The sequence below is a fragment of the Papaver somniferum genome, chromosome 5 (assembly GCF_003573695.1).
Source record: "Papaver somniferum cultivar HN1 chromosome 5, ASM357369v1, whole genome shotgun sequence".
Classification (NCBI taxonomy): domain Eukaryota; kingdom Viridiplantae; phylum Streptophyta; class Magnoliopsida; order Ranunculales; family Papaveraceae; genus Papaver; species Papaver somniferum.
In genome coordinates, this window is record NC_039362.1 from 136,450,672 (window position 1) to 136,464,331 (window position 13,660).

General features: G+C 39.4%; 1 protein-coding gene across 1 annotated transcript; it reads left to right on the top strand.

Annotated features, from left to right (window-relative positions):
• Positions 1-6,389: 6,389 nt before the first annotated feature.
• Positions 6,390-9,436, top strand: LOC113277848. Its single transcript, XM_026526826.1, has 2 exons — positions 6,390-7,220; positions 9,293-9,436. The coding sequence occupies exons 1-2, from the start codon at positions 6,401-6,403 to the stop codon at positions 9,322-9,324; spliced, it is 852 nt and encodes a 283-aa protein (XP_026382611.1). The 5' UTR covers positions 6,390-6,400; the 3' UTR covers positions 9,325-9,436.
• Positions 9,437-13,660: the final 4,224 nt, after the last annotated feature.

Sequence of the window (13,660 nt, forward strand, 5' to 3'; positions counted from 1 at the left end):
AAGTTTGGGGTTGCATACAACCTTTTCCTCTCTGCTGCGTATTTACAGCTGTGCCCAGCCAATGTCAAGTGTCAACTGCAAGACAGTGAAGTCATTGGGAAAGGTCATCTGGATTCGAACTCGATTACTTATCAGTACCAAAAATTTTAAATGGAAAATGGAAAGAAAAAAATTTATACTCACACGGGATAATTTGCAAGTGACAAAAATTATATATTCCATCTGTTTTTTTTTACTAGGTTGGTTTGTATAAATAAATGTTTCCAAAAAATAGACTGGTTTCCTAATTGGGAAAGTCAAATGTTACTTTAATTTTTTGGGACCATTTCACTTCACTTCTTTTACTGACAAGTGTCATGTGGACCATTTCACTTCACTTCTTTTATTGACAAGTGTTATAAGGACCACTTTCAATGATTAGTTCTCTTAATTTCCTTAAATTTCTTTAAAAACAAAACCAGCCTATTAAAAAAGAACGGAGGAAGTATATTCACTAGTCATAATATTCATATATTCCTGATAGCCCAATGTAACCGATTCGTCCAGCGGCCTACTAAATGAAGCTACATTATCTCACCATGCAACGACATTATGCTCAGACAAGGAAGATCGTTAACATATGCAGCATTGATGCAACAAAGTTGTGAGTCTGTAATCCAGGGTTAGTCCAGCTCAAGGAATGGATTAAAGATGACATACAAATACAAGTCATGGAATGACATATGCATTGGTCCAAGACTTGAACAATGCATGCACAACAATGACAATGGCAAACGTGACGTTAACGTCTATTACTCGGCTAAAAGAATGCAAGTAATGCGCATATTATATGAAGCTGAGCCAAACAATAAACTAAGGCATGGAATAGCATGACTTTGCTCATTTGATATTTCCCAAGTGAGTCAAGTTCATGGCTAGACCAACTACAACGCCATGATGGTGCAACAATGGCTCAGACTGGCAATTACGAGTTAGTTTTGAGCAGCACACACATGCCATAGTAAGGAATTTGATTAAAACGGTTATAAACTTGGTTTATAACCTTGTTTGGCAAAACCTAACCACCAATACATGCACGACATAAATAGGTGTGACAACACAAAGCAGTTAAAAAGCATATCAGCAATTAGAAAACTGCTTAAAGAAAAATGTCTTTCTATAGGCTGTACAATTAGTTGCACACGGTTTGACTTTGTTACTAGGGACAAAAATAGCCCAAATAAGCTCTATAATAGTAAGTATTCGAATAAGAGAGGCGTACCATTGTTGCAGTAGAGCGAGTTTAAGCTTAGTTATTCAATAATTAAGCTTGTATGGACATGATTTCCGTAGTCTTTCCCCAAGTTAATGAAAATAATATCGTTGGCTTAAGCTTGTGTGTTTTTCTTATTGTTTGTAACTTGTCCCTATTTTTGTGAAGCTTAATCATGGCGCAAACCGATGTTTGTAGTATGGGTTATAATTGAAGGTAAAAGAGAAAATCAAAACTGAACCACTGTGCTGATGGGTCATACTCGAGCAAAAAATAAATAAAAGGCATTTGCGGGTATAACAGATTGGGCATTAGAGTACAAATTTCTCTGTTTTTGTGAAGATATTTTCTCTTCTTTTACTCGATTTGTGTCCCTGAAATTGCTGGTTCACAATAATTAGTATGAAGAGTCAGATTGAAGCCTTAATGGATCGATTATCAGAATTGGAAGATAGAGTTGGCGAAGAGGCACACCATCCACATGCTATAAATGTTATTGAAACTCTTGGTAAATCTCATTCAGGCATTGGACAACTATGTTGCTGATATGCTTATTTTAATCCAAGATGTGACCAGAAAGCATGCTGATTTGGAGGCCAAATTGTTACTGCTAAGACCATATTCATAGAATCATTTAAGGAACTTACTGAAGAAATGGGTGCCTTAAGAAGAACGGTGGGTCATTGGGAACGACCGTAGTTACTATTGGGGGGTGGGCTTTGCTAAGATGAAAGTTCAAGAACCTAAAGCTTTTTATGGTGCGCGAGATTCTAGGGCCTTGGAGAACTTCATGTGGGACACGAAGCAGTACTTCAAAGCAGACAGAACTCCAGAAAATCAAAAAGTCATTTTAGTCGCATGTATTTAGAAGGTGGTGCAAAATTATGGTGGAGGACTCGTAAAGATGATGATTTTACTGCTGGTCGTCCAGGTATCATGACTTGGGCGGTCATGAAGGAGGAATTAAAGGGGAAATTCCTACCAAAATAATGTTGCTTGACTAGCTATATATAGTTTGTGTTAGCTTAAACGTATCGAATGTAGATATCTTGTGAACAATGGATGACCAAAAATCCTATCTTCTAATCTTGAATCAAAAGATCATATCTAAAATCGTCGATCCTTGAACTAGTTCGAGTGACCTTATATATCGGAAGAGAAAGATCACAGAATAAATAAACTAGATCTATCAAGGTTCAACTATGCTTTTAGTCAATCAAATCAATAATCGGAAACTAAATAAAAAATACAAATCTAGTTTCACATCAATGGTACTACTATTGCTTCTTTGATCCCACAAAGTCTTTAAACGAAGCGGACATAAGATATTTTACCTAATTATTAGGATACCCTCCTCTCGAATGAGTATAACAAGAATACTCAAGTGGGTTTCCTGCCCAATTAGTTAGATCAGTGTGTCCAAGAGATAAGTTTATAGTGACAAACTTCACTTTTTTATAATGACCACTGTAGTTTGGACAACAAGGAATTTCCAAATCCGAAAATACTAAAGATAAGCAATAAATACTTGTTTTCGGTATTGTAACATTCCAACTATAATCCAACTAATATACCGAAATCTCTCTTGGATGATAACTAAATATTAGGTAGCATATAACATATACTTTACTAGTATAACAACCAGAGATGTGCCTATTCACTGGGATATGAATGGCACATAAATAATGAATATAACAAAGATATTTAGAATATTTTGGTTTGGTATCTCACCTTGAGTATCAAGGGAAATTTTAAAGATTAAGTAATAAGAGTTTAGCATATGTTCAAATTTTATGTCGACATCTTGTGAACTTTCCATATTAACCAAACAATATCTCCGATAGCTATCCAAATCCTAAATTAATAGCCTAATCGAAGTAACGTTTTACATTAAAGATCGGTTTAGCTAGCGATCCTTGTGAAGGGATTTATCCTACTAGAGATCCTTGGGATCGATCTTACTAGAGATCCTTATTTAAGAGACCGGTCCTAAAAATAGATCCTTTTATTCCTTTCAACTACGAAAAAAGTTTCGCAAGTCTACTTTCTTAAACTCATGTATTAATCATAGTTTTATAGGTGTGGAATCAACCCCAAAGTTCAACACACTAACTAGTAACGAATCACCAAATAATTTTATGTCGAATCTATGAAGTTCAAAAGATAAACTTTATACTTCGTAATTCAATATACCAAATTTATAAAACGATTATATACTTCGTCGTAGTGGCTAAGTGGGGACAATATCGATGGATGGACATGTCATTACAACTCGTGACTGTCCTAAAAGAGAAAAGTTGTTCGCTCTCGTTACTGAAGGTGGTGGAAAGAAATAAGGAAATGATGAGGTAGAACACGTTAAGCCATTTCAGTTGTGCAACATCGTGGCAATAAGATAACAACAGTATATCATGGGCCAAACAATGTTTTCCTAGTGTATGTGAAAGTTGGTATTCACAGGAGCATCACATATTTTTATGAGCTTAACTATATCAAAGTGCTTGAGTCTCGAGGAGAGAAATAAGGAAACGATGAGGTAGAACACGTTAATCCATTTCAGTTGTGCAACATCATGGCACATAAGATAACAACAGTACGTCAAGGGCCAAACATTGTTGTCCTAGAGTATGCGAAAGTTGGTATATACAGACTCATCACGTATTGTTATGAGCTTAACTATGGAAGAGTACTTGAGTCTGGAAGTTTATCAAGCTGATCACTGTGAAAACAGTTAATAACATTGCTAAACCGATCAAGGGGAAGCTTGTGGAAACCATTGGAGTTGGAGAGTAGACACATCGATGTCATTGTAATGCATTTCAATGACCTTGAAATGATACTTGGGAACAAATTTTTTCTGACAGCAGAAGCATTATTGCCTCACCTAAACGGCGTTTTCATACAAGATCCTAGAGCTCAATCTTTTGTAAAGAGATTAAGGAATATTAGTCCAAAAAAGGCCATCGATAAATGTGGCATTGACACGACAATATTGCAAGTCTGTAATCCACAGATGTCTGTCTATAGGTTGTGCAATTAGTTGCACACGGTTTGACTTTGTTCTTGGCGCTATAAATGGGCCCGAGAACCTTTGTAATAGTTAGTCTTCGAATAAGAGAGATGTTATTGCTGCAGTAGAGTGAGTTTGAGCTTAGTTAGGAAATAAACTTTTAAGTTCATTGGTTAGATATGACTTTTGTAATCTTCCTCTAAGTTAATGAAAAGGATTTCGTTGGCTTAAGCTTATGTATGTGTCTTACTGTTCGTAACTTGTCCCTGTTTCTGTGGAGCTTAATCATGGTGCAAGCCCTTTTTTGTAGTTTGGGCTACAATTGAAGGTCAAAAAGAAAACTGAATAACTTTTCCTCTGCCTACCTATTACGAGTGTTGTAATGTGCAAGAGTACAACCTTATAAGATTGAAATATGAGTAAGTAAATTTTGTCTATTAAACCGCTATGTTACCTGGTCATATTCAAGCCAAAAATTGCAAGATGCATTTGCAGACACTAGTACCATATCTCGAGTAGTAAGAAAAATTGCAAACAACGAAATAACAATGTTAATTATTTTCTACGAGAAAGTGACATTTTCGGCGAAACTTGTAGGTACACATTTCATCTTCCCCATGTGCCCACAAAGACACACGTGGAGGACATGCGACTAAGGGCATCAAGATATGATATCACGCGTGGACAGCCAAGAGTCACTTTATCCTATCCCTAGAAAGATCTAAGATCTACGGCTGGGGATAGTCAGACTGACGCAGACATGACAGGGGCAGAGGACAGTTGTCTACCGCGGACAGACATCTCAACTACCCGCATTAAATACCCTCAAACATCATACGTGTCAGTCAGCCTGTATTGGAAGCGCAGATAATACTGCGTATCTAGACAGAACACGCAGATGCAGCCGAGAACACGAAGACTTCTGCGTGAGTGGCACAAAACACAAGAGGATAAGGTTATAACGGGCTTCAGAAATGGACCCCACGTAACCTCCCTATAAATACCCCACTCTCCCAAGTGAAGAAGGAGGCCGAAAAACATTGAGTGGAGAATAGGAGAGAGACAGAGAGATAGAGAAAGTGTAAGTGAAGTTCCTCCTGCTACGCAGGCTTATATTGGTCTCAAAGTCATTCGACTATTTCTGTAACCTTCATACATATAATGAAAAACCCAAACCCGTAGACAGAGATCTGAGTGATGAATCATATAAGTTAATCGTTTCATCTATATTCATGCATTTATACTTTATATGTTCAATTCCATACTTATGGTATATCATGTTCGTACATTTTATATTTCATCCACTATTTATCTTATTGTATGAGCCAAGAACAATGATTGTAGTTGATGAGACGAGGAAGAGTATTAGAACTCCGAGTCAACGATTCGACATAACTTATCCATTCCCCTCAGACGCAGCTTATTTACTGTATTGTCATGAGTCTGCGCGCATTATTTGTGAATACTCAGATGACATCGGATCTTTGTGTTCACAAAACTCTTGCTGCATTGTTTAGTTCCCTGTGTCAAAAGTTCAAAAGATTAAAAAGCAACAAACAGGTAATTTCACTCACCCAACTAATCTTTAACTTGGGTGCCAATTCAATGCACAATCCAAGGCGAGACCTCCTTCCAAACCACAAGAACCAAACATACATGATTCAACTATTCCCCCGACAAACCCAACCTATCCAGATTAATCCAGATTAATAGAAGATACTCTACCTTATTTACGGTCACAGGATATTCTCCTTAATTGACCAAAACAATAATAATATATATGGCCATTATCTCTCAAAAGAGGGTAAGGCATTATACCAAAAACCCTAACATGGTATCGACCTAATAGCCGATCCTCTTCTTCTTCTTCTTCTTCACCTACTTCACCAAAATCAACAATGGCAGGAGATAAAAAGACAATCCATCCGGCGTTTGCTATCAACAACATCAAAACCCTAATCCCCATTATCCTAGACATCAAACAGGATGAATACTCATCTTGGGTTTTTCTGTTTGAACTCCATCTTCAAGCTCATCGCCTTCTTTTTCTCATCAATGAAGACAAACCCCCTGCAGATGTTGACGCCGAAACCGTGCTCCAACTCGACGCTCTCTGTCGACAGTGGATGTTCTCCACCATGGCCAAGGATTTAATGCTTACCGTCCTCAAATCTGGCAAAACTGCTAAAGAGCTTTGGGATCATCTTAAGAAACTCTTTCAAGACAACAAAGGTAACCGCGCCGCGACTCTTGAACGTAAGTTTGTCAATCTTAAGTTTATTGATTGCAATAATATTGATGATTACTGCGATAAGCTAAAATCCCTGTCCGATCGATTACTTGATCTTGACTTTCCCATGGATGACAAACGCCTTGTGATCCAACTTGTCAATGGCCTTCCGGAGGAATACAACACGGTAGCCTCTTTTATCCAACAATCAATGCCGACGTTTGATACCGCTCGATCCCAGCTGCGTACCGAAGAGATTCGACGCTCTCAACAGCAATCACAGTCTGCACCTACGGCTCTTGCAGCTGCAGCTCCAACCACAGAGCGTAACAATCAGCGCTCACAGCGTGGTGGTCATGCCAGACGTGGTGGTCATCGTTCATCTGCACCAGCCACCGAACCACCCTTGCTGCCAACACCTCCGTCCCCTTATCAGCTCTACGGTGCACCACAATGGGCAGTACCACCTTGTCCATATCCTACAGCACCTCCGGCAACACATTGGCAGCAACCTTCCAGCCGCGGTTCCTTCCACGGCCGTGGCCGTTCTGGTCAGTCACGCGGTCGAACATCTGGCGTTGGACGTGCACAGGCATACCTTACTCCATCCACGGAATATCTTCAACCAAGCGACATTGCCGAAGCATACAGCTCCATGAGTTTATACTCACCTGACGATGCTTTCTATATGGATACCGGTGCTACATCGCATCTCACTGCGGATTCAGGTACTTTGAATACTGTTTTTAACACTAGTAATATTCATTCCATCTTAGTTGGCAATGGTCACAGTATTCCAGTCACTGCCTTCGGTACCAAGTTCATAGATATTCCGTCCCGCACCCTAAAACTCAAAGATACTCTTGTTGCTCCCGACATAATCAAAAACTTGGTTTCTGTTCGTAAATTCACCACTGATAATCATGTGTCTGTTGAATTTGATCCGTCTGGTTTTTCTGTGAAGGATTTGCATTCGAGGAAGATTCTCCTTCGATGTAACAGTTCCGGGGAGCTTTATCCTATTACTGCCTCTGCCGTATCACCTTCAACATCGTCTCTGTCTCATCCTATATCCCTTGCCGTGTGCTCTCATGACATTTGGCACAGCCGTCTCGGCCACCCTGGGACAGCTATCTTAGATAATTTACGTGCAAACTCTTTCATTCAATGTAATAAAACTCAGTCTACCAAACTTTGTCATTCTTGTCAAGTTAGTAAACATGTTCGTCTGCCATTTTTTGAATCAAATTCTGTTACCTTTGCTCCCTTTGATATCATTCATAGCGACTTATGGACCTCACCATTACATGTTGAGACCGGTTTTAATTACTATCTTATCTTGTTAGACGACTTCACAAATTATCTATGGATCTTTCCTCTCAAATTAAAATCCCAAGTTTATACCAAGTTCTTGGAATTTCGTTCCTTCGTCAAAACTCAGTTCGAACGTGAAATCAAAACTTTTCAATGTGACATGGGTCGTGAATTCGACAACTCATCGTTTCATGAATTTGCTCAAAAACATGGGTTAGTTTTCCGTTTCTCATGCCCTCATACCTCCTCTCAAAACGGCAAAGCTGAGCGAATGATTCGTCGTGTCAATGACATCACTCGCACACTTATGTCTCATGCATCTATCCCTCCCAAATATTGGGCCGACTCCTTACACATGGCCGTCTACCTCCACAACATTCTTCCTTCCAAAATCCTAAATTTCTCTTCTCCGGTGTCCATTCTCTATCAACGTCAACCAACCTACTCTCATATCCGCACTTTTGGTTGTCTTTGCTACCCCAATCTTTCCGCTACCACTACTCATAAGCTTTCTCCTCGTTCTACTAAGTGTGTTTTTCTTGGGTTTCCAACCCATCACCGTGGCTATCGATGTCTCGACTTAGCCACTAACAAAATCATCTTGTCTCGTCATGTGACCTTTGATGAAAACGTGTTCCCCTTCAAGAACACTGTCTCTACTTCATCAAACTGTCAAGACTCTTCCTCTACACCATCTTCCACTCTCCTTCCCTTTCGTTTCTGTTACCCAACATCTTCTAATCCTACTGTCCAGCCTACTTCCGCTGCTACATCAATTCCTTCCTCTACTGCACAGCAACGCCCTGACGTTGCTCCACCATCTTCCGCCACTACACATCCTCCTTCTCCTGCAATACAGCTCTACACACCTCCTCATCGTCGTTCTACTACAGCACATCATCTCCACATTCCTCCACAGCAGCAGTCAGCTTCCACAGCTCCTGACAGCAACACTTCAGCACCTGCAACAGCGCCTGTCTGCACCTCTTCAACACCTGCAACAGCGTCTGACTGCACTACTCATCTCCACATCCCCCCACAGCAGCAGTCAGCTTCCACAGCTCCTGACAGCAGCACTTCAGCACCTGCAACAGCGCCTGTCTGCCCATCTTCAATGCCTGCAACAGCGTCTGACTGCACCACTTCAGCGCCTGACTGCACTATCCAGGCAGTCACGCCTTCTTCTTCTACTCATCCTGGCACTTCAGCCAACTCCTCTCGTCCTGTCACTCGTGCATCTCGTGGCATCTTCCGTCCCATTCACAGATTGAACCTCAATGTTCAGACACCACAGCACATCTCCAACTTGCCAAAATCTCACCTTTATGCTCTTAGGGATCCCAACTGGACCAAGGCCATGCGAGATGAGTTTATTGCTATGTTAAAAACTAACACTTGGGATCTAGTACCACGACCTATTGGATCTCATGTTATTCGTTCCATGTGGTTATTTCGTCACAAGTTTAATGCAGATGGTACATTGCAGCGATACAAAGCCCGTCTTGTTGCCAATGGTAAATCGCAACAGGTTGGGGTTGATTGTTTTGAGACTTTCAGTCCGGTTGTTAAGCCTGCCACCATTCGTACCGTTCTCAGCATTGCCACATCAAAATCTTGGCCGATTCACCAATTGGACGTTAAGAACGCTTTCCTTCATGGGGACTTATCTGAGACAGTTTATATGCATCAACCTCCGGGATTTGTTGACCCTGCTCGACCTGATTATGTTTGTCGTCTTCGCCGATCTCTTTATGGTCTCAAACAGGCGCCTCGGGCGTGGTTCCAGAGGTTTGCGACTTTCATCACAGGTTGTGGTTTTCAGGGTAGTGTTTGTGATCCTTCTCTATTTATCTACCGGTCCGGCCGGGAAACTGCATACTTATTACTATATGTTGATGACATCATACTCACTGCCTCTACTGATGCTCTCCTAGCCCGGTTTATCGACCTGATGAAACTGGAATTTTCTATGACTGATCTTGGCCCGTTACATCATTTTTTGGGTATTACTGCTTCTCGTTCTTCCTCAGGGTTGTTTTTATCTCAGTCACTCTACACAAAGGACATCATTGCTCGTGCATCCATGACGAACTGCAAACCAGCAGCAACTCCGGTTGACACGAACTCTAAGCTCAGTGCTACTTCTGGACCAGCACTTTCGGATCCTACCTTATATCGTAGTCTGGCCGGAGCGTTACAATATCTCACTTTCACTCGACCGGATATCTCTTATGCGGTTCAGCAGGTATGTTTATTTATGCATGACCCTCGGGAGCTACACATGCAAGCCATTAAGCGCATTATTCGATACCTTCAGGGCACTATTGATCATGGTTTGTCTCTCTCGGTTTCGAACATCTCTGGCCTTACCGCCTATTCTGATGCTGATTGGGCGGGTTGTCCTGACTCACGCCGATCAACATCCGGTTACTGCATTTTTCTTGGAGACAATCTTGTCTCTTGGTCTTCCAAACGTCAAGCAACGGTGTCTCGCTCAAGTGCTGAAGCAGAATACAGGGGTGTCGCTAATGCTGTGGCTGAAACAACCTGGCTCCGGAATTTACTTCTTGAGTTGCATATGCCGTTACAACGGGCCACTCTAGTGTATTGTGACAATGTGAGTGCTGTCTACATGTCTGGTGATCCGGTCCAACATCAACGTACAAAACATGTGGAGATTGACATCCATTTTGTTCGTGAACGGGTTCGTATTGGTGATATTCGTGTCTTACACATTCCTTCCGAACATCAATACGCTGATATCTTCACCAAGGGTCTTCCAAGACAATTGTTTATTAATTTTCGTTCTAGTCTTAGCGTTTGTTCCTCTCCCGCTCAGACTAAGGGGGTGTAATAGAAGATACTCTACCTTATTTACGGTCACAGGATATTCTCCTTAATTGACCAAAACAATAATAATATATATGGCCATTATCTCTCAAAAGAGGGTAAGGCATTATACCAAAAACCCTAACACAGATAATTATATTAACAAAATAATTAATCTTATCGATCAAAATTCATTAAAAAAACAAAAGTTACTGCAAATGAAGAAAATAATTGATCAATAAAAAACTGACACATCCTTGTATAATATATTACGCGAGAAACTACTAGAAATAATCATTAAAATCCTGCCATTCATGATTCTTTTCTGAATTACATAACGTTGATTGGACACTGAGGTTCACATTGATTTTAGTGCGAGAAGATCAGAGATTCATGAAAGCTTTTGCACACATACACTCATTCATATGAGCAAAACAATACTGCTCAGTTTTCTCACTTGTAAAATCATCTTGAAGTTTTGTCTATCAAATAAGAGGTCGACACTTGGCATGGAGACACATTTAAAATGTTTGAATTAGGGTTGGTTGTTTTTATGTCAGTCAAACAAATGGACGGTATTAGATAAGTATTTATAGAAGATATGGATATAGAGATATGTGTGTAGTTATGAATGATATAATGATTGACAGTCACGTTACATTTATCATCATCAACGTTCAGTATGAACAGTGTCTGAGTCTTGGTCTGAATGAATTTATTGGGCGCCTATACTTAAACTCAGTCAGAGCCGCCCGGTGGTTGTCCAAAGAATACGTACATACCAGCTGAACAACCAAAATAAACTACGGCCGTAAGCGTGAGTCGCGGAGCTCGGATTTAAATCTGTGGACTGGTGAGTTCTTCGGGCTGTAACGGAGAATGTAAGAGCGGAATAAGGTCAAAGCAAGTTTGGTTTGGATGAATGCAGAATGTTTGGTGAATCTTCATGGCAATACAAGGTCCTTGAAAAGACACATGAATATATCTATAAACACACAATGATATCACGTGAAATTCCACAAACAGAGGGTCTAAGACATGACTGAGGATAATGAGCTCATTAAGTGGATGTTCCTATACTTAGCTAGATTAAAGGTAACGCGTTCTAGGATCAAACGATGACAGTCAGACATTTTTAAGACTAATGTCCCATCTCATGCATATCTTTCTTTATCACCAGCTATATGCCATGAACGGATGAACTTTCCTAGATAGCTGTCAACGTATGCTTATAGTTTCTTTGACGGTACCAGGCGAAACCTATGGAACTGATGGTGATCAAACTTATGACCACGGTTGATCCACCCGTCGGTCATGTCATCATGCATGTACAAGTTATCACATATTTACGTACTTTGATTGCTCAAGAGCAAGACTATTTTCTTTTGCTTGAAATGGGGGTTCAGTGAATATATAGCTAGCGTGCCTATAAGTCCTACTGTGCACACATAAAAGTATTCGGAATCAAAGACTATATACAAGAACCATCCAACTAAGGTACTTGTTATCGGCTCGACCAATGCGAATGGGTCACAGCACAATATTTGCATATAAACCAACTACAAGATATATATTAATTCATTTGTTACATCCCGGTTTGCCTATTGCGTAATTGCATCACAACTAATTTCTTAGTTTATACGATTTCTTCTGTGTTGTGACGTACTTCAGTATTTATAGTGTATATATGAGATCTACTAGCGTTGGATGTACTAAATGAATTGGAGAGCGAGTTCAAATGATATAGTCAAACAAAGTGTGTTTTTCATTTTTTTTTTATTTTTTTTTCTGGCTAGGAAAATATAATATATTAAGAAAAATTGTAGTACAAAGTTAAAAGATTAAATGAGGAGGTGAGTTTCCTCATTCACATGTTATAATATTCTTCATATTATATTTGGCAGTTTTATCTGCCGAGCCATTAAGTTCCCTACTAACATAAATAAAATTGTATAAAGAAAAGGAGTTCATAAAGAATAAGCAATCATCTAATATAGAAAAACTCGACCAGCTAATCTGGTTAGAACTTTTATTTAAGTAGGAGATAACATTTTTGGCATTTCTTTTACAAAAATCCTTGGGTGATTCAGCACCTTGAGCCATTTGACAACTTCCAGAACCGCCATGCTTTCCGCCTCCTCTGAATCACTTGCTAGGCCTGAGATGGTTTTACATCCCATGTGTTTACCCTCTGTGTCGGTTAAGATTATACCAATACCATAAATGTGAGTGTTTAGATCGAATGAAGCATCGCCATGTGCTACATACTATTGAATCCTCATGAATGTTATTTAAAAATACATCATACGTCCCATCAATGAAATGGGAACCGGGATGACTGATGCTCATACTAGTGTGTTTGACTCTGTATTAAATGGAGAAAGAAAACCGTATTCCATAATCACTAATCCAAAGAGGAACATATTATACTTATATGTTGTTCGAGCATTTTTGATCTGCCAGCATTACAAAAAAGCTGGTTCTTAAACTTTTTTTTGTATTTACAAAGTGGTGTTTTTCCTATGTCTATTTATGGTTCACCTACGACATTTTTTTTCCCACCCATAGTATGAATCTTAGCTTTGTCCCTGCCCAAAACTATTAATTTGTGAAGGTTGCTAAAAATAAGAGATATTTTCTGGCTTCATTTTGTTTGTAGAGATATTCATTCAGAGAGTCTCCAAAATTAGGATTTCCTCTTGAGTGAAATGTTTAGATATCAGAAGCAGACTTTAATGTCGAAAGTCAGAAATAAGATAATTTTGCTTCACCAAAAAGTTTTTTTCTTTTTTTTTTTGTTAGAAATCATTTTGAATCTCTATATCCAAATAGGCTATTAGAGAAAGTTATATGTTGGAATCCAACCTATTCCAAGCTTGGAAAAAGTGTGAAATGTCAAGTCTATTGGATTCCAAATTGGTGTCATCCACATTTTTTCCAAGGTATGTTCCACGATTTTATGGAATGGTGTTTGGAATCCAAATAAATGCTATTCTAAATAGCGTACTAAAAGATGAAAAATGTT

What these genes read in the sequence shown, in the direction of transcription:
- LOC113277848 (XM_026526826.1), top strand. Translation starts at nt 6,401, where the DNA reads ATGGCCAAGGATTTAATGCTTACCGTCCTCAAATCTGGCAAAACTGCT. An exon ending in GCATCTCACTGCGGATTCAG is followed by an intron (nt 7,221 to 9,292) that starts GTACTTTGAATA and finishes GGTACATTGCAG; the next exon opens with CGATACAAAGCCCGTCTTGT.